Genomic DNA, 21,351 nt, shown 5'->3' on the forward strand with positions numbered 1-21,351 from the left:
ACAACCACAACAAAAAAATGCAATGCAAGAAGGCATGATGCACATGAAATGATGACACTATGTTAGGCTCACCCCACAAAACATCAACATGCCAAAGTTGCCATACAAGGAAGATACAAAAGGGGAGGGGAGATGCATCTGGGCTGTCACACGAACCACCTGCTCCTTCCTGTACATTGGAGGGAGATGAACTATGTGGATCCAAACTGCCAGTTTATCCAGAGCCACCTCATCAAATTTCGTAAAGCCATCGTATGGTTCGATCAAAACCCCACGGTCCCTGAAGAGCCAAGGTCCATCTTCCGTAATCCTCTTCCAATCACCCAAACAGTTTACCGTGATCGAGAAGAGATTTACTCCTAACGCGCTGAAAGTGGCACCTTGTGCCAAGCTCCAGGCCATGCGCATACTCTCATAGAACGCCCCCCTGGAAAAGGGTTAATCGGTGTGTACTTTGGCAATCACCATGAACTCCGCTTCTCCTGTCTCATCTGGAAATTCCTCGTCAAAATTGAGATCGTCCTCCTCTCTCTCTTGCAGGTTTAGCTTCCCTATCAGATCGTCCACCCCCATCGCCTTGTCCTCCATGGTTGTGCTATTCGCCGATGATTTCGAGCCCGAAGTCGCCATAGCGAGCGAAACCAACCCTAGCACAGGGTATGATCTACCCGAACTGGTGCGTCTATATGGATGCCCTTCAACCGCACCGAAGGGGAGTTGGAGTCGGTTACAATCCGGGAACCCTAGACGTTTCCGTCAGGGGAAGTAAACCCTAGGCGCTGCCGCCAGGTATAGATAAACTCCCCTTAATACAACTTTATACTAAAGCTAGTACAAAGTTGAGACAATTATTTTAGAACATAAAAAGTATTATATTATATTAAATTAATTATTAGGACCCCTTTAGCTAGCGCATGTTCGTCGGAAAGGGTGACGTTTGCGAATATTTTGATGGCAGTTTTAGTTGTGATGTTTTTAAATATAAATCTTTTAAAAAAAATTACTAGAAAACTACATAGGTAAAAATGTTTATTTACATTTATATGTAGCCTTTTAGTAAAAAATTTGAAAAAACTTACATTAAGAAACGGAGTGAGTATTTCAGAACAGCATGACATTTTTTGAAAGAAAGGTTGCATCGTTTCGGAAAGTATAAAAGAGTTTGATACCAATGACACAACTAAAACTGTCAGCCAACTGTCAGCCAAACCATTTAAAATGTCACCCTCTTCCAGCGAAGATAGACTTCCGATTTATTAAGTTAAGCTTATATATTAAGGTATATCAAAATCAAGAACACAAACTTGGTATCAGTATATTGTTTATATAATATATTTTCATCATATGTATATTTTATGTTGTAGACTTGATTTTCTCATAATATAAATATTTTTTAATAGATGCACAAAGAGTATTTTAGATCTGATTAATATCAAGAAAAATAAGTCAGTACAGTCAATTGGACATAGAACAACCAATAAGAAATAAAATTACATTAAAAATCGTCCTAGCCCTTTTTTTCTTTGATTTTATGCCATCCGACGAAGATTGAAAATTACATTAAACCAACACTAAAGGAAAGGGACACCTGCAACTGTCCTCACCGTATTCATGACGCAGCACTTGTCCCTTGAGATGAGATCTACTACTGAAGCAACATCGATTATAGTATCATCCTATGCGTACAAACTTGCAATCTATCACCACCACTTCACGGGGTGAAGAAACTGGACAATGTTGCTGAACAACGGGAAAAAATATGCCAAATCGCCGCACCAATAGTCAGTCAATGGTTCTCCTTCAAAGACCCACCAATTGCCAAGATCTAAAGGAAATCAATAGATATGAAGACACAAACTCTTGTTGGCCCTTGATCGACACCAAATGTGACATTTTCAAGGTAAGGAAGAGACGAAGAGATACTTTTTTCAACATGTCACTAGGGAAGAAAAAAACTAAGAAAAAGAAAACAAGAGGGATGGTCCCCACTCCTCTTGTTGTCAAACCGGAAAAAGGAAGGGGGCAAAGTGACAGTGTGTGGCGGCGTGATGCATTGAGGCGACAGGGGAGGGACCTTCGATCTCCACCGCCGATCGCCCCCTCCTGCCTCCCCCTCCCTCGCCGTCGCCGGCGGCGGGGTGTATTCTTCCCATCATGTGATGGGGCGGCACGGATCGGCCTCCTCGGGCACATGGGCGCAACACATGGCACCGCGACGCGGCGGCTTGCTGGCGGGGGTGTTTGCGTGGGTGATGCAGCAGTGTGGAGGACTTCATGGCGGTGGCGACTCGAGGGCGGCGTCCCTAGAAGGTGATGACAGGTGAAGTCCAGGTCACTCATGAGGGCATGGCGTGGCGATGTCCCTGTCCAAGGGGGATCCGGGCTGGCGATCTGGTGACTTTGGCTCCGGATTAGATCCGATCAGTGACGGTGACGAGCACGCGGGATTCCTCTTGGTGGCTCTCGCTCTTTGGCGAGGTCGGTTGACGACCCTCCTCCCAGGCTCCAGTGGTGGCACACGCAGGCAACGCCCGGTGTGTCAGGGCTCCCATGATGGAAGTGCGGTAGTGGATGGTCGTCGGATCTGGGTGGCCAGATCTGGGGCTTTGAAGGCGGTCTCGATTGTGCACATGTTGTCAGTTGGTTGTTCATGGGACAGATCCGGACGAAAACCTGGTCTTCGACGGGTGTCCGGAGCCGGTGATGATGACGCCCTCGACATTGTTTCCTTCTTGAAGGCATCATCGAGGTGAAGCTCCCAACTCCTTCCGCTACCTCTGGGGGAAACCCAGGATCAGTCATCAATTGATCGGATGACGGCGACGCAGTTTGTGTCGTTCCCTCCTTGGGGGCGTTATTCTTGGAGGTGTGCATTGACTTGAGGGAGTGGACGGTTCCAGCGATGGAGCGGCATTTCATGTGACGCATCGACGACATGAAGTCTCCGCGACGTGGTAGGCAGGGACTCAACGGCGGATGTGTGATGATGGACCCGCGCGGGGAGGAGGCGTTGTCCAACACCGTGGGAGCGTCAATGGCAGGCCTGAAAAGGTTGATGCCTCGGTACCTGCTCTGAAGATGGATCAGTCAAAGATGACGACGACGACCTATGAGAGTGCATCAGACCGGCTTGCATCCCAAACCCAGTATGTGGCTTGGTTGGGACATCCGGCTTTAGATATTAGGCATTGTGCGATGTTTGTTTTGTACTAGGTTCGAACTATCGGCATCCCTTCATCAAGTGGATAGGAGTAGCGAGATGTTGCTAAGATGATGACTTCATATTTCCTGATATACTACTTTGTAAGAGCATATCTAACAACATGTCTATATTTAAAATGTCTATATATTTATATAGACAATGGTCTAAAAAGATTCCTTCATATACACGTTCAGTTTTACAGGGACCATGACAGGTGGGCCGCCGCTAGGGAGAGGGAGAAATCATGTCTAGAGCTGAGATCGGACGACATCTTCACATTGTCCAAACATGGATATTGTCGAGGTCAATATAGAGGATGTGCATGCTTGGACGACCACACAGACAAGCCGTTGGACGCCCGTTTTGAGCTCACACCGTGAAAAACGAGTATAGGATTCATATAGAGCTATTGAAGATGCTCTAAGGTCTTTGTGAATAATTAATAGAGTGGTTTTCTTCCAGATACAAAAGCCAGGGATCATCCTCCTCTAAGAAAAAAGTGTACAGTTTAATGTAAACCTACAATTTAGTGCAAGTTAGCTATTCTCCTAACAGAGGAACTAGTCGAGCGCAGGGTGATCTAGTCAGTGCACGCAAAGTTGAGTAGGCATCCAGCAACATGACATGAAACTGAACCGCACTGATGGTGTGAAACTCGGACGGTCCACTAGCTTTGATTTCCTTTTCCTGCACGCTAAGAAAGCAAGTGACCGGACCGTCAACAGAACGACCTGGCCGTCAACGCCGTGCCGTGCGGCGAAACCCAACGCCTCCGGCGGGGAACTGCAACGCGCTTCCATCCAGGAAACTCCTCACGCCTCTTCCCCACGACACACGCAAACTACTAGTGCCATCGACTTCTCGATTTGGTAGGAGCACAAGTCATACAGGATAACACAGGATGCACACTAGTGGTGACTAGTGCCATCATGCCATCGACTGCAGAAAAACTGCACTAATCCAGTATAAGAGTACACCAACAGAAGTGGCTCCTCTAGTCTAGGAACAAGCAGCAGCACCGGAATGGCTAGTGTCAATTCAGGCAGACCTCTCTCTGTACACAGTGCCGTCTCCGAGGCGGTTCGCCACGTCGCGGATCGACGGATCACCTTCCGGCTATCTCAGTCCCTGATCTCCGTGCCGAAGATCCGATACCGTCTACTGCCCCAGGGGTCGTACTTGTCCAGACGGTACGACTTCAGGCAGCACCATATCCAGGGAGGGTTCCTGCCCCCAGCGATGCCTTCCTCGGCATCTTCTGGCTCCGGGACGCCCAGCAGCCTATTCATCTTCCTGGTCAGCGCAGCCAGCGTGAGGAAACCGCCGAAAAAGCTCACCTGACATTCATAAGATGAACACAGGTTTCAGAAAAGGCAACCATTTCTCAGGTACTTGTGGCTTCTTTCTTACCACAAAATGTAGTGTATGTAACTTCTGAGAGTGGACACTGGAGGAGGTGCATTGTAAACCGCTCATTAACATCTTACCGCGTCGTCCTTGTGGACGTATGCATGGATTCTCGCTGTAGGATCCTCGAGAGTCAGCCGAAGGCAATAATCACCCGTCAATAGTGAATGCAGCTCTTTGCCTTGACAAGGGTACGCCGCCACCACACGGACCAGGGTTTTGAATTTGTGCGTCACCTAGCGCAAAAGATACAGAGATGTTGATGCTGGCATTAGTTTTCACTTTTCACAACACTTCTAGGTCAGTGTTGATTATGAAAAGCAGCATTGGAAGAGACACCATCACTGCGCTCCTATTCTTGAAAACTTCAAGGGATAAACTTAAACTAATGGAGCAAGTGAAGCTGGTGAATAATTGATGAAAATGTTGTGATTGAGAAATGAGTACTACCTCTCCATGGGTGAGCGACTCCATTAATGTTGTGTAACCTGCTCTCTGGAATTCCACATCTGATAGAATTGGCAAATATCACATGGCAGGACTTAGCATACAATGGATGGCAGCAAATCTGCATCATGTAATTATCCGGCTATGATCCATACCAGTAATATTAGAGGTCTTGTGGAGGCTAGCCATTGGCTCTCGATGAACTTGGGTGGCAAAACGACCGTCGTACGTCCTGGAGTTATTAATGCATTTCATAAAAAAAATCCTAAAGGAAATGTAAGATGAACTAAACATCCATGAGAAAAGAGAAGATTACTTCAAACGTTCTACGACACTGCCATCTTCATTAGATAAAAGACGAATTCTACTAGATGGCAGCAAACTGCCTTGCCACATGCCAAACTCCTGTTTGCAAGTAATATTGCAGAACCTGGCCCAGTAAATATCCTTTTGCAAGTGTAGTATTTCCTTGGAAAATCTGTTTGAGAATACCCTCAGGACAGTTCCAACACAAGGCAGCGTGCATAAAACCTCCCTGGGTAGCGGCACTTCTTCAGGATGCAGAGGGGTTGGTGTAACTGCTTCCGTGTCCAAACTACAAAAGTCAGCAAGAGAAATAAGAGAGGCGCACATTTTAGTTCAAAAAATTGAACAGCGAGATTAGAATATGCTTTATGAGAAATCAAGTCTACTTGCTCATATACCCAAAGTTAACGATGTTATATTCGCTTCAAAACAACCAAACAAAGGCACTGATAAATATATCAAAATCACTACTGCAATCCAAAAAAATTATTATACAGACTATATTTTCTATTGTGTGTTGGTAAAATAGAAGTTAAACAATAATAAGAGATTCTAACCCTACAGTGTCTGAAGCTCAGTTGCAGGAGTATCAGTTCCATCCCAGACATAAAAAATCCATTCGCCACTGGGAGCTTGACAGACATGAAGGACCTATAAAGAAAACTAGATATTTCCTCAGTTGAAATTAGCATCAAATTGAATTTGATTCAATAAGGTACCTACCTTGCATACAAGATCAAAAGTAGAATCAGACTTTATATTCCATAGCTGCAATTCAAGATCTTTCAGACCTATGGTACAAAAAACTATTACAAACAGCAACAAATATCACAAAAGATGCTCACACTGAATATATTCTGTATTGAAGAATCTCCGTGCAAACACAAAAACATAAATCACTAGACAATTTTGTATGCAAGTCATGCTAGGACAATCACTTACACAACACAACATCATGGCAAGGAGATAAAACCAACAAAAGGGACCATTCGTGAATATAAAATTTAACTGGCACTACATTAGAAAGAAACCCATACAAAGACAGCCTTACCTAAGATGATAAATGCGAGAATGCAAGTTCTACTGTATCAATTCTTACCAAACAGTGTTGTCCTTGTAGAAATACGAGAATAATTATGGAGATGAAACCATTGTGTATGAATGGGGCCTAGATCAGATCGTGCATAGACATTAAAAGGAAGGAGCAAATGTTTGAAAACAGTGACAGCAAGATTCCATCCAGTCTGATGGACAAAAGCAGAGTTTTCGTCTCAGTTGGAAGCTCATAATCCTGTTTGCCTCCATGGTATGAGACAGATATGCAAATTTTGAAACAACACGATTGTAACACTGCACAACATATAATGTAGATGCGTGAACCAAAGAAATGAACAACAGTAGTGTTCAAATTAGGAGTCACCTGGAGGATGATACACAAGCCACAGTCTCATCTGGGTTAAAATTTGATTGTCAAGTTCGCTTCCATGATGTTTCATAGAAATCTGGTAAGGCGTGAATTCTGTAGATACCATCCCTCCAAATAGTGCAAACGAAGAAAGCCTTTTGTTAAAAGTTACAAAGTATTCTCCATGAAGCAATTTTATCTGCAGATAAAAGTAGACATGATCTAGTCACCACAAATATGTAATAAAAACGAAGGAAGAAAATTGCACACACAAGTATACAAAAGGAACAATGTAAGCACAAAGTTGTATTCTCAGAAATGCCATAGAATGTGGCACTACGGAAGTGGACATTTGAAGAATATTCGCCTATACCTCAACATTATGGAGACTGATGACATCTCCGCTTGACCTAACACATGGCAGTAGTCCAGGGTTGTTAGCAAAGAAAGTCACGGAGATACCAGATGTACGAGATTGATCAGCTATCCTCAATGTAAGAGTGAAATCTGCAAAAACATTAGGCATGACTCAGTGGCATCGCATTGATTTCATCAATAAGCAGAACGGAATAAAAAAGAATGAAATTCACTAGGCCATGTAAAGACAAGATTATCATATACATCAACCACCCTTTTAAAAAAATATATGCATTAACCTGCTAGAAACTTACTTCCATGCCTTCAAGGATGTGGGATAGGGGGGGCATTATCCTGCCTTCCTTTTGCAATATTATTATATCTGTTGGTGTGGCCATTTTGGTCAATAAAAAGAGTGCAGGAAGGATTAATAAAGGATACTGTTTCTCATTTAAAGGAAGACGGTTGTGTGATATGTCTATTCTCAAAGATGCAGATGACACCATTCTTTTTGCAGAAAATTTACAGCAGGCTAGAAATTTGAAGCTAATCCTACGCCTAAACATCTTTGAGGTTTGAAAAGAAATTTGAAGTGAGCTCTATTGCTTAGAAATGAAGTTGAGAGATGAGAGATTTTCCATTTTGTCGAAGACTACCGAGGGAAAAGTAGAATGGAGTTGGCTAGATGGCAAGAAAAAATATTATCTTACGTGGAAGGGTTTACTCCCAATAATTCCTGTTCAAGCAGCATCGCCTTCCTACATGTTGTACTTCTCTAGAATTCCAAGGGAAGTTCTCAAGAAGTTAACAACTTCAGGAAACGTTGTCATGCCATTTGGTTGGCTGGCCAGCAGTATTTACAAGGGGGCACTCTTTCTCAGATGGAAGTTAGATCACGTGAATTGCATTTCTAGCAGATTTTGATGCAGATTAAGGGCCTGTTTGGGACTGCTCTACTCCAGGAAATTCAGCTCCGCTCTAGAAAACATAAGCCAAACGGGGTAGCTCCACAATATATAGCTCCATAAAAAAACTAGAATCTGGGGTCCAACTTCTTGTTTTTTATGAAGCTCTCTAGGAGGTGCTCCATAAAATTGTAGAAGCTAGAGTTGGAGCAAAATTACCCACCACTGCCACCAGTAAGTGGATACCCCTTCGTTTCTCCCCTCTCATCCAATCAAGTAGATCCTTTCCACCAAAATTTTCATTCGTGAAGCTGGAGCTGGATAAAAGCCAAACATTCTCTTTGAAAGAGCTACAACTCCTGTATGAAACTGCTCCAAAGTGGATTTGGTGGAGCGGAACTGCTTTTGATGGAGCGGAGCGATCCCAAACAGGGCCTAAGCCACTGTTCTTTGCATTCTGTCACAAGGATGTGGAGGATGATAACTCCACTTGTTCCTGGGAGGAGGGAAGGGAATACAAAATATAGCTTTCAAATTTCTTTGATTTTAAGCATTCGGCAAGAATGTGTATGTTTAATGAAGGATGGGGTATGTAAGATTTATGAGAATTTTGGATAGGGAGCTTCTGGGTATGTGGATGCAGCACCAGCTTCAGCAAGAAACTGATGTCCCCTTAGCCCAGGAACCAGATATATCAGTATGGAAGTTCGGTGCAAAAGGAGAATGTACTGTGCATTCTTTTTATGTAGATCTTAGAACAGAATCCGACTGCTATCTAGTTAGCTTTAGCATTTTCATGTGTTCATTCTCAGGAACCCATGAGTTAAACATGGTAGCGTATACAGAAAAAAAATCAGCAAAAGCCATCACTAATGGGATGTCACCAAGGAGTTCATTTAGGGATGATCATTGTGTGAGATGCTAAAGCTCGAGTTTTTCTCATGCTAAAGCAACCAGCTTTATTGAGCAATAAACTAAAGTAATCATAACCAATACGACCTCACAAATCAAAGCAAATGTAGTACTGTGATTTCATAGCTAAAAATAACAAAATATCACCCCAGGACTTCCTGCTTCCACAGAATTTGCAGAGCATGACCTGAGAACAGTTTGTGGATCGAATGTAGATTAGGAAGACGCATGACGCAGAGCTCTAGGCATCAAGCGGTTACACTTGTGAAGAAATTTTACATCAACTGACTCGCAACCCTCTACAATCCTGACCAGTGCGACAGAGGTGGCCTGAGCATTACAAGGCGTACGAAGCAACGGCAGAAGACCACTCCGAGTCTCTAACCTAAGCCCCAATGCACCAGAGCAGTGCAGTCGGGGTAGCGATGGAAACCCTAGAGGAGCACGCGCACGGCAGGTGCGCAGTGGAAGGGAAGGGGGCGGAGAGACTCACCGGTTCCGCGGCTGCGGAAGGCGGCGCCGATCTCGATGACGGTGGCGAAGATGCAGACTCGGAATCCGGGGGCCTTAAGAGCGTCGGCGATAGACAGGTACTTGTACTTCGCCTTCCCCGCCGCCATCGATGGAACCGCGCCTCCCTCGCGCTGTCGCTTCTGCTCGCGCACCGCCGCCGCTGACGACGACGCCTCCATAGTGTTTTGTGCGTTACCGAGCGACGAAACGGACATGTAGAAGTATGACTTGCATTTGTAGCCCGAAATTCCTCTTCTGTTAGGAATTATCCCGCCTGTTGCTACGGGCTATACGTCCTGTTATTTCAATTATTCGAGTTCACATAAAATCACCATCCCATAAGGACCCGACTTACGAGTCGAGATCGCTGAATGAACGTGCTCAGTGGTTCTAGATATCAATGATTACCAAACACATGGAAACTGAATAATAATAGTCTTACATTCATACATACCGTTGATACAATATATGACCATTGCGGTCAAGTCTTACATATATAAGGCCTTGAGGGCCAACACAACAACTTGACCAATAGCGGAAATATTGATCGAAAGTGTGAACCCATGCCATCAGCCTTAACCTACACGCACTCTGACTGGGAAGCGTCCTAGCTCGCAGGGACGTCACCAAGTTACTCTTCACCATATCCTGTTCTCTCATACCTGGTCAATAAAATAATCAGTAACAAGCCAATGAATACTTTGAATGTACTCGCAAACAACCCATGATATGGATAATGTATATGGTATGATAACAAGTAATATGCAGTTCTGATGGATAGCAGCTTAACAGTTGAATAAACATGATCATATGTGGATATGCAACATAAGCTAGATGGTGTTTAGAAGAACAGGTTACATATATCAATATATCTGCTGTGGGTTGAACACTCCGGGTTCACCCGATATGCCAAGTCATCAAACTTGGTCATATCAACTCTCTCTCATATAACATCATTGAACACACGCATACTTGGTTTATGCGAAAAAGACTGGACGTAGTTTAAGAATGATTACCGAGCTGTCCTTGACCGTGGACACGGCTATTCGAATAGTTTTACACTCTGCAGAGGTAGTGCGTTGTACCCACGAGATCCAGGAAACTTCCGTGTCATCCACGACCCGCGGTATATAACATACCCGAGGTAAGTACCCGATCATTGCCTTTCCCCTGATGATACTAGACAAAGAGGTCCACTCAATTGGTACCCAGCCCACATGTTGTACGTCTTACGAGCACCGACTCTCGACAGTAGCAACCATGCGGGGACCAATGGTGTGCCTGGAACACGTAAAAATGGCATAGTCGCCCTACCTAGCACGACCCCATCACGAGAGTGACCACACATCACTTCCGCCACTAGTAATGTGGCTCTTTGCTAGCACCTACCAGAGTAATCAATGAAGCCCCGTCCCATAAAGGGGTAACATGGTCGCACATGTAAGGTTGGGACGGCCGACACATCATAAATCTATTCCCATTTTCAAAACCATACACACACAAAATACCTGGTGCACCACTTCACCAAAAGTGGCCACTTAACTCATCACCATCCTCGGGCATTAGTGGCACCCGACGGGGTTTTCATAAACCTTTGATATATACCATCATCATGCTCATGCTTCTACTATGCTTAGCTCTATTTGTCAACATGATATTAGCGTGACCCTCATAGGTGGTAGAATCATGCTCAAGATGCAAGTGCTCCGGAGGAGCCATCGGTAACATCACTTCAATGATTTACCGATACTTATGATCATATGCAACGGAAATATTTTCTCTACTAGCATGCAATGTAACATATGCTCAAACATGGTGAAAGGGCTGCTTGCCTTTTCTCTCGTAAGTTCTCGGGTCTTCGAGGTCTTCCGGTCCAACTCCGAGTACTCCGTCAACTAACGTCGGAAACAACACAGTAAGCCATACAACAAGCAGAAACAAAAGTGTTATATAAATAGGAGTTTTAGTTTTCTTGGACCTCTCTAGTCATAAGAAAAATACATGAAGCTTACTATAGGAGGTTTGGATCACCAAGGATTTTTGAATGGATGAGAAGAGGAATAGGTGATCTCTAAAGATGCCTACAGAAAATATCATGATAAAAATGAGTGGAGGCACTCATTTAATAGAGCTTAATTTTAGAAATATTTAGGAAGTTGTTTCATTGGATTTGAAGTTGAAATGAATATTCTGGGGATTTTACAATATGGAAATAATAGGAATAGGTGTTATTTATTTAATGCAATAGAAACAAGGCAGATAAAAATGTCCACCTTGGCTAGGAAATTAGGGAATGATTTAATGTGTCTCTGGAAATTGGAATCACTCCATTTGGAGTTGATTTGGATCCTCTAGGAATTTCACAAGGTGGGGTTTAAATTATCCAGATTTGGACTTAAATAAAAACACCACAGAAAGTTGCTCTGTATAGATCTTGAATTTAGGAACCTGTAGAAATTTGAATCATCAGATTTGAAGCAAGAATGAATTTAATATGGATTTTTGAAGTTTCAGAGAAAAAGAAAATCAAAAGGAGGGGCTACCATGGAGGCTATATCGCGCTCAAGGCGATGGATGGCCACTGGGCCGGCCCAGCTACGCTGGCTGCCAGCGAAGCGGCCACGCTGAAGGCGCACGACTCCCTTTACGTTTCTAGCGCGGGGAGGCGCACGCGGAGGAGCTCGTCTTCACTTAACAGGTGGGCCTCGGCCCTGTCTCTCTTACAAGAGGGCCCCCCTTGCGAGGTCCATCCCCTACCTCCCACACGGGTAGAGGACGACCGGGGGCGAGGCCGAAGCTCCGACGGCTCAGGCCGTTGCTGGCGCCGCTCCGGCCACCGATGCACTCGGGGGAAAGTGTCGCGTCAGCCTGGGGGCCCATTCCTGCTGGCGGAACGAGGGTGAGCAGGGCCCTGGCCGCAACGGCCGGCCGACGGTGGCCCTGACTGCAGCCTTCTGCCGAGGGAAGGAAGAGGAGGGAGGAAGGTTCAGGGGAGGACCGGGGGTTCCTGGGTGGCTGAAGAAAATCTCAAAGGAGAGAGGAGCGCCCAGGGTGCTCGGATTTTGCCCGAGGCTGAGGCAGCACCCTTGCGGTCATGAGAGGCATGGGGAGCTCGAGAGCTCAAATGGCTCCATCCAGGGGCTCCTGGGAGGAGGGGAGAAGGGTAGGGGTGCAGGAGGGCTCGGGGCACGGTCAAATGGAGAGGGGCGACTCAAGGAAGATTCGGGAGCTCTCTGTGGACTCTGGGCATGGCGGCCACGCGTGCCTGAGGAAGATTGGAAGCTAGCTGGTGATGGGGAGTGTTTGGAACGGCCAAAAGAAAATGCTGAGACATGCTTAGACAAGTTGGTTCGGCTAGAAACGGCCTGAAGGAAACAAAGAAGGTGCAGAGCACCGTTTCTGCACTCGAGGGAGGTGGTCACCACCCCACTTGGTGTCCTAGGCCACCCCTTGGCCAGGCCAAGGTGTCAAGAATGCAAGGCATGCGTGCCACGAAGTACTGTTGGAGTTTGAACCCAAGAGGACCAGTTTAGACTGGGCTTGACTGTTGTTAAGTTTGCAACAACAAACTTAGAGTTAAGGAAATTGGGTCTCAAATGTAGAGTCTTGGGGAAACATTATGTTTGGCAATGTTATCTATGCAAGGACTACAACACTGCCAAGTTTGAGATCAAGCAAAGGAGGGTAGCTAGTACTTGCTCTACAAAGCTACTTTTAAGCCAGAAATCAACTTGTATATGTGCTGCTCATTTTCCTCACATGAGCATGCCATATCTTGGTTTTAAATGATTCCTAGGGATGCTAGGGACCCTTTGGAAAGAGGTGAGGGCTTTGGCTTAAGCCGAAGTGGGGCAGGAGGGGTAAACATGGTAATTCCAAGGGTAAAATGAGAAGTAGTTACATGGAGCCTCTTTCCAATAATTGACCAGGGGTCATGCAAATGCTACTGGAGGTAAAATGTAACTATATGTAACTGTGGTAGAAGGTTGAGCTCAAGGGTAAGAGTGGAAGGGCCAAAGCAACCACTTTAGTGAGTGCACACAAGGTGTTTGATGAGTGTCAGAGCAACCAGATGAAATTCAATGGTGAAACTTAACAGGATCAAATAATAGATGAAAATAAGCTTGGACACTAAATTTGGGATTTGGTGGAGAAGGTTTCCAATGTATACTTGGAAAACCCATGAAATGGGCAAAAATGGCTTTCTGCTTATAAATCTATTCAAATCAATTCCCACAAATCCAATATTTGGTGTGGGGGCATTATTTGAGCATTAAGACATGCCCAAAAAGTTTCAGGTCAATTGGAGGAACTTTATAATGTAAGGTTTCCCAAAGTCAAAAAACACCAAAGAGGGTTTTGAGGGGCTTGGGACAAGTTCTTCTATTCTCCTTGATGCACCACTTGGTGTGGATGCACTATTGGAGTATCAGAACATGCCCATCAAATTTGAGCACAATTGGAGACACTAGGCAATGTAGAGTTGCTCAAATTTGGATCTTGACAGATAGGGTTTTAAAATAATCAGGGAGACAAATCACCTTGGATTGCGATTAAACTTGGCAAGATCATCAAACATAGCATAGGTGACATGCTGGAATTTTACTGGAATTTATTGAGAATATTTCTTATAGAAATATTCCAAAAGCTTGAAATAGGCAGAAAAAGTTTTGAAGGGTTTTGACCAATATTTTGAACATGACCATGCACTGAAACTCATATATATGGAATATATATGTCCATTGAATTTCCCTAAATTTTCTCAAATATTTTTAAAGCAATAAAAATAACTTTCCTTCATAAGAGACCATTTTTGGGCTCACGGGAAGGCATTTAAATAAAATAGTAAAATAACTTTTAAAATAATAATATTGTGGTTTTGGGAAGTCATTCTGATAATGGGTTTTAAATAAAATAATTGGTGCAAAATAAATTCCCTAATTTGAGGACTTGTAGTACAAATCCCATCTTAGGGGTTTTGAAAGCTTAATTCAAAGAAATGCCTTTTGGTGAAAATAATATTTGGTAAAAATAGTTTCTGGTCCTAAACACATGGAATGATAATTAGGCAGGAGTTTGGGTCAAGGATTTGAGTGTGGAGAGTAACAGGAATTATTGAAAATCAAACACAAGCATTTCCCGCAAGCAATCAAACAAGAGTCACTTCAGGCATGACAAGCATTCACAAAAAAAAATTGGTCCTAATTTTTGTAATAAGTTAATTAGTCAGAAAAGTTAAACACAGGGTGTTACACCCATAATATTTTTTTAAAAGCCAACGCCCACGCGTGTGGGCGTTTTGCAACTCGGCCAAACGTCTTCATTATCATTCATTTTGCCACGTCAAAACAGATGACATCAATGGGAATTATTTTTGAAAAAGCTAACGTCCACACATGTGGGCGTTTTGCAACTCGCCCAAACACCTTCATTATCATTCATTTTGCCATGTCAAAGCAGATGACATCAGCGGAAATCTTTTTTGTTTTTTGGCTTAAAAATGTTTTATCTCCTAATTAAAAATCCAAATAAAAATCTATTTTCATCATCCGTCTCGACGAGATCTTCAAAACTGGATCCCATGTTGATACATTTCAATAAAAAAAAATCCCAAAAGTTGCCATGATGTTTACACTATAGTTGACATGCCATGTTTTATCTATTTCAACTACTTCTTACAACATTTTTTATTAATTGATCATGCATTTTTTAGTAATTAACTACGACAAATGCATGAATCATGTTAATTTTTAGTAACCCATCAAAATTTACTTTTAAAGGTAGAAGAAAAAATACCTAAAACATATCATGACAACTTTAGTTTAAACACCATGACAATTCATGTGCAATAGACATGACAACTTTTAACCCCCAAAAAAGTCGTTAAAACATATTGATATGAGATCTAGTTTCGAAGATCTCGTCGCGATGGATTTAATGATAAAATCAGATCTTCAATCAATTTTTTTATTTAAGAGATAAAATATTTTAAAAGCTGGAAATCAAAAAAGATCCCCACATGCATGCATGCGGTGACATGACGCAACCTGTATGTTATAGGCGTGTGGACGAATGTTTCTCCCACCACACGTGTGGGCGTTATCGCGATCCTTTTTTTTGTCAGAATTTTCCTCTCTCGCTTGTTTTTTCCCTGCATTTTTTCGCTAGAGGCACCTCCTTTAAAATCAAAAGACGCCCACCTTATCTTCGTCGTGTACTGCAATAACGCTAAATTTTTTCATGTTAACAATATAATATAGTGGATTAAAATAACACATAATATTGACAACAACAAATAATTACCATCACCGGCATTGGAAACACACATCAACATTGGAAGTGAGTGGCAACGTGAATGTATTCATATAATCACCAATAAGTTTCACCTCCATCACACATATCATTCACTGCTAGAAGGAATAATTATCATTCTTTTATTAGTCATCCTTCCCTACATCTTCTACTACTAGCCTATTCATTAACCCGTTTCATTTGGCGCCAACGAGCACCACATAAACATTAGTGTGGACGCCATCAACGTCCCATCTTCTTCTTTCTCATTCCTATATAAATGGACCTAATTAATTGCACATATAATTAAATTTCTAGCTTATAAATTGCATTGAAGGTTTGATTTTCAAATTGATATAGTGCTTGATTTCTAAAATATTTTCGTATGAATGACTGCTATGAACGACGATGACGACGATTAAGTATTGTAGGGCATATTTTGTTAACGAATTTCTTAACATTTTGAATGAATACATTTGATTTGAGAAGGTAGCATGCCTGGATCTGTGTATGACTGCGTCCACGAACACCTATACGTAAGACACAATATGACACGGTAAGTAGACACTTCCAATACGATGTAAGAAACTTACTTCTTGTAGTATGTAGATACTTGAAGAAACCTAGTTAATGTAATTTGTAGAAAATTGAAGAAGAAAAAAAGGTAATGAATATTTAATATGAAGGTCCACAATTCCCTCATTGGTCCTTGCATATTCGATCCTGGGTTCAGACGCTCGATCTTTCCAAAAAAAGAAATACGAAGATCTTCTAGGAGAGTTGTATGTTACCTTGCTTATAATGTATTACCTCAGCGTGCACCTGACACCCATGGTTGCACGAGCATGTAGCTGCAAATGAGCTCAACACTGAATCGTGTGTACCATGTACGTGAGAGTACCTTCATCGTATTCACAAGATTGCCTCATCTCTGTCGTGTCCTCATTCTTGGTGGAATTCAGGTCTGCGAGGGTGTAGATGGAGATCCAGCCGCGTTGCAGCAAGTATCTCTGAAGCTCTAGAGCCTGGATCGGGCTGCACCATGCGATGACCACGTCCCGACGCCCAAGCGCGGGCTTTCCCTTGTTAGTGTCCACGACGACATAGCCGATCCAATTGCACTCCCTGCACTGATGCCTTGGATGTATGCCCCTCACGTACCGAGCAGATGGCTGGGGCGTAGGGAGTGGCGTATAGGAATCAAATGACCCGGTACGCGACAGCGTGGACCAGCAGCACGCGTGGAGGGTCAAGGCTAGAGTGAAATAGCGACGACAGGGGAGGAGCCGATGAGGTAGGAAGGTGGGAAGGAAAGGGGCTTGCAGAGGTTGCGGTAGGAGATTGAGAGGGAGGAGTACATTAGGTTTCAATGTACGTTTTTTGGATATTATGTTCATCAATCGGTTTTTTGTGGGACCGAAAATAACTAGTGATTGGTGGGAGGGGGATGTGTAGGGAGTGGAAACGAACGAAACGAACGACGACCTAGGTACTAAGACTTTAGGAGTAGAGATTATTTTTGGCACGGTGACCAAGGCACAACATTATAGGTAATTTTGGATAAAATTATCCTTGTGTAATTTGCTTGTTAGTGGCAAGTAAAACAATTAGGAAAAATAAAGGAAGAGATACACACAATCGACATAGAGATTCTCTTATTTTTCTATAAAAAGAGATCCACGCAATTGTGAGAGAGATAATTTACTTTCTTTTGCATTAATTAGAGAGATCAATTAGGAAAATTAGATATGTGGTCTTTTGTACATTAGGAAAGTGTTTATTTGAAAGAAAGGAGTGGAGAGATTCTCTACTTTTTTTTTAATAAAAAGTGATACATGCAATCGTGAGAGAGATACTTTTCTTTCTTTTGCATTAATTAGATAGATCACTTAGGTAAGTTAGATATGTGATCTTTTGTATGTTAGGAAAGTGTTGATTTGAAAGAAAGGAATGGAAATAAAATAAATCGATGGATAAGAAAACTAATTGAAAGGGGTGGTGGGAGGTGCGACGAAAATAAAATCAGAGTACCAGAATAAACCCATATACGCTACCAACTGCTCCATTAGGAATAGGGACTGTAACATTCATAAGCCTATGTGTAAATATGGTTGAGAGTGTTGGGTAACGTAGCGTAAATTTAAAAAAATTCCTACACATATTCAGATCTTCCTATGAAGAGACCAGCAACGAGAGGGGGGTGAGTGCATCTTCATACCTTTGAAGATCGCTAAGCGGAAGCGTTACTAGAACGCGGTTGATGGAGTCGTACTCGCGGCGATTCAGATCGCGGTGTGATTCCGATCTAGTGCGGAACTACGGCACCTCCGCGTTCAACACACGTGCAGCCCGGTGACGTCTCCCGAACCTTGATCCAGCAAGGAGGAGGGAGAGGTTGGGGAAGAACTCCAGCAGCACGACGGCGTGGTGTCGATGGAGAGACGAGGTCTCCCGGCAGGGCTTCGCCAAGCACCGGCAAAGAGGAGGAGGAAAAAGGGCAGGGCTGCGCCGAGGGAGAGGGAAAAGTCTGTCTCAAAACAGCCCCAAACCTCAACTATATACAGGGAAGAGGGAGGGGGCGCAGCCCTTAGGGTTCCCACCCCCAAGGGGTGCGGCAGCCCCCATCTGTGCGAGGAGGTGGCGGCCAGGAGGGGAGGAGGGGTGTGGCGCACCCCTAGTGGGCCTTAGGCCCATCTGGCTTAGGGTTTGCCCCCTTCCCTCTCCCGTGCGCCTTGGGCTAAGTGGGGGGGGGGGGAGAGGCGCACCAACCCTCCTAGGGGCTGGTTCCCTCTCCCCACTTGGCCCATCTAGCCTCCCGGGGTCGTTGCCCCCCTTCGGTGGACCCCCGGGGCCACCTCCGGTGGTCCCGGTACGACCCCTCCGGTGGTCCCGGTGGTCCCGGTACGTTACCGGTGATGCCCGAAACACTTCCGGTGTCCGAAACCATCCGTCCTATATATCAATCTTTACCTCCGGTCCATTCCGGAGCTCCTCGTGATGTCCGGGATCTCATCTGGGACTCCGAACAACTTTCGATAACCTCGTATAACAATTCCCTATAACCCTAGCGTCATCGAACCTTAAGTGTGTAGACCCTACGGGTTTGGGAGACACGCAGACATGACCGAGACACCTCTCCGGCCAATAACCATCAGCAGGGTCTGGATACCCACGGTGGCTCCCACTTGCTCCATGATGATCTCATCGGATGAACCACGATGTCAAGGATTCAATTAATCCCGTATACAATTCTCTTTGTCTGTCGGTATAGAACTTGCCCGAGATTCGATCGTCGGTATACCTATACCTTGTTCAATCTCGTTACCGGTAAGTCTCTTTACTCGTTCCGTAGCACGTCATCGTGTGACTAAATCCTTAGTCACATTGAGCTCATGATGATGTTCTACCGAGTGGGCCCAGAGATACCTCTCCGTCACACGGAGTGACAAATCCCGATCTCGATTCGTGCCAACCCAACAGATACTTCTAGAGCTACCCGTAGTGCACCTTTATAGTCACCTAGTTATGTTGTGACATTTGATACACCCAAAGCACTCCTATGGTATCCGGGAGTTGCACAATCTCACGGTCGAAGGAAAAGACACTTGACATTAGAAAAGCTTTAGCATACGAACAATATGATCTAGTGCTACGCTTAGGATTGGGTCTTGTCCATCACATCATTCTACCAATGATGTGATCCCGTTATCAATGACATCTAATGCCCATGACCAGGAAACCTTGATCATCTATTGACCAACGAGCTAGACAACTAGAGGCTTTCTAGGGACACATTGTGATCTTTTTATTCACACATGTATTACCGTTTCCTGTTAATACAATTATAGCATGAACAATAGACGATTATCATGAACAAGGAAATATGATAATAACCATTTTATTATTGCCTCTAGGGCATATTTCCAATAGTCTCCCACTTGCACTAGAGTCAATAATCTAGTTACATTGTGATGTATCAAACACCAATAGCATTATGGTGTTGATCATGTTTTGCTCGTGGAAGAGGTTTAGTCAACGGGTCTGCAATATTCAGATCCGTGTGTACTTTACAAATATCTATCACTCCACTCTGGACATGGTCCTGGATGGAGTTGTAGCGGCGTTTGATGTGCTTCGTCTTCCGGTGAAACCTGGGCTCCTTGGCTGTGGCAATGCCCCAGTGTTATCGCAGAAGAGTGTCATTGGACCCGACACACTTGGAACCACTCCAAGGTCGGTGATGAGCTCCTTCATCCAAATTCCTTCATGAGCCGCTTCTGAAGCAGCTATGTACTCCGCTTCACATGTAGATGCTGCCACGACTTCTTGCTTTCTGCTGCACCAGCTCACTGCCCCACCATTCAAAACATATACGTATCCGGTCTGTGACTTAAAGTCATCCGGATTTGTGTCGAAGATGGCGTCGGCGTAACCCTTTACGACGAGCTCTTCGTCACCTCCATAAACGAGAAGCATTTCCTTAGTCCTTTTCAGGTACTTAAGGATATTCTTGACCGCTGTCCAGTGTTCCATACCGGGATCACTTTGGTACCTCCCTACCAAACTTAGGGCAAGGTTTATATCAGGTCTGGTACACAGCATGGCATACATAAGAGAGCCCACGGCTGAAGCGTAGGGGACATAACTCATCTTCTCTCTATCTGCTGCTGTGGTCGACGACTGAGTCTTACTCAATCTCATACCTTGCAAAACTGGCAAGAACCCTTTCTTTGAGTTTTCCATATTGAACTTCTTCAATATCTTGTCAAGGTATGTACTTTGCGAAAGACCTATGAGGCGTCTCAATCTATCTCTATAGATCTTGATGCCTAATATGTATGCAGCTTCTCCAAGGTCCTTCATTGAAAAACTCTTGTTCAAATAGGCCTTTATGCTCTCCAACATTTCTGTATTGTTCCCCATCAATAATATGTCATCCACATACAGTATGAGGAAAGCTACAGAGCTCCCACTCACTTTCTTGTACAGACAAGCTTCTCCGTAAACCTGTATGAACCCAAACGCTTTAATCACCTCATTAAAGCAAATGTTCCAACTCCGAGATGCTTGCACCAGCCCATAGATGGAGCGCTGGAGCTTGCACACTTTGTTAGCACCCTTAGGGTCGACAAAACCTTCTGGTTGCATCATATACAACTCTTCCTTAAGGTTCCCGTTAAGGAACGCTGTTTTGACGCCCATTTGCCAAATTTCATAATCATAAAAGGCGGCAATCGCTAACATGATCCGGACTGATTTCAGCTTTGCTACGGGAGAGAAAGTCTCTTCGTAGTCAACTCCTTAAATTTGTCGAAAACCCTTTGCGACAAGTCGAGCTTTATAAACGGTTACATTACCGTTTGCATCAGTCTTCTTCTTGAAGATCCATTTATTTTCTATGGCTCGTCGGTCATCGGGCAAGTCGACCAAAGTCCATACTTTGTTCTCATCCATGGATCCTATCTCGGATTTCATAGCTTCAAGCCATTTGTTGGAATCCGGGCCCGCCATCGCTTCTTCATAGTTCGAAGGTTCACCATTGTCTAACAACATGATTTCCATCACAGGGTTACCGTACCACTCTGGTGCGGAGCGTGCCCTCGTGG

The 21,351-nt window shown here is 44.0% G+C and overlaps 1 protein-coding gene across 1 annotated transcript; it reads right to left on the minus strand.

The window, feature by feature from the left end:
• Positions 1-4,044: 4,044 nt before the first annotated feature.
• On the minus strand, positions 4,045-9,673 carry LOC123426965 (protection of telomeres protein 1b-like). Its single transcript, XM_045110889.1, has 10 exons — positions 9,435-9,673; positions 7,141-7,274; positions 6,783-6,966; positions 6,086-6,153; positions 5,925-6,013; positions 5,373-5,651; positions 5,212-5,288; positions 5,060-5,118; positions 4,690-4,845; positions 4,045-4,539 (listed from the first exon to the last, which is right to left on the minus strand). Exons 1-10 carry the CDS (start codon positions 9,667-9,669, stop codon positions 4,324-4,326), a joined length of 1,497 nt encoding a protein of 498 aa, XP_044966824.1. The 5' UTR covers positions 9,670-9,673; the 3' UTR covers positions 4,045-4,323.
• Positions 9,674-21,351: the final 11,678 nt, after the last annotated feature.

The sequence above is a fragment of the Hordeum vulgare genome, chromosome 2H (genome assembly GCF_904849725.1).
Source record: "Hordeum vulgare subsp. vulgare chromosome 2H, MorexV3_pseudomolecules_assembly, whole genome shotgun sequence".
Lineage (NCBI taxonomy): Eukaryota > Viridiplantae > Streptophyta > Magnoliopsida > Poales > Poaceae > Hordeum > Hordeum vulgare.

What these genes read in the sequence shown, in the direction of transcription:
- LOC123426965 (XM_045110889.1), bottom strand. Translation starts at nt 9,669, where the DNA reads ATGTCCGTTTCGTCGCTCGGTAACGCACAAAACACTATGGAGGCGTCG. An exon ending in GCAACTGAGCTTCAGACACT is followed by an intron (nt 5,652 to 5,924) that starts GTAGGGTTAGAA and finishes TGACTTTTGTAG; the next exon opens with TTTGGACACGGAAGCAGTTA. An exon ending in CAAGACCTCTAATATTACTG is followed by an intron (nt 5,119 to 5,211) that starts GTATGGATCATA and finishes CAATTCTATCAG; the next exon opens with ATGTGGAATTCCAGAGAGCA.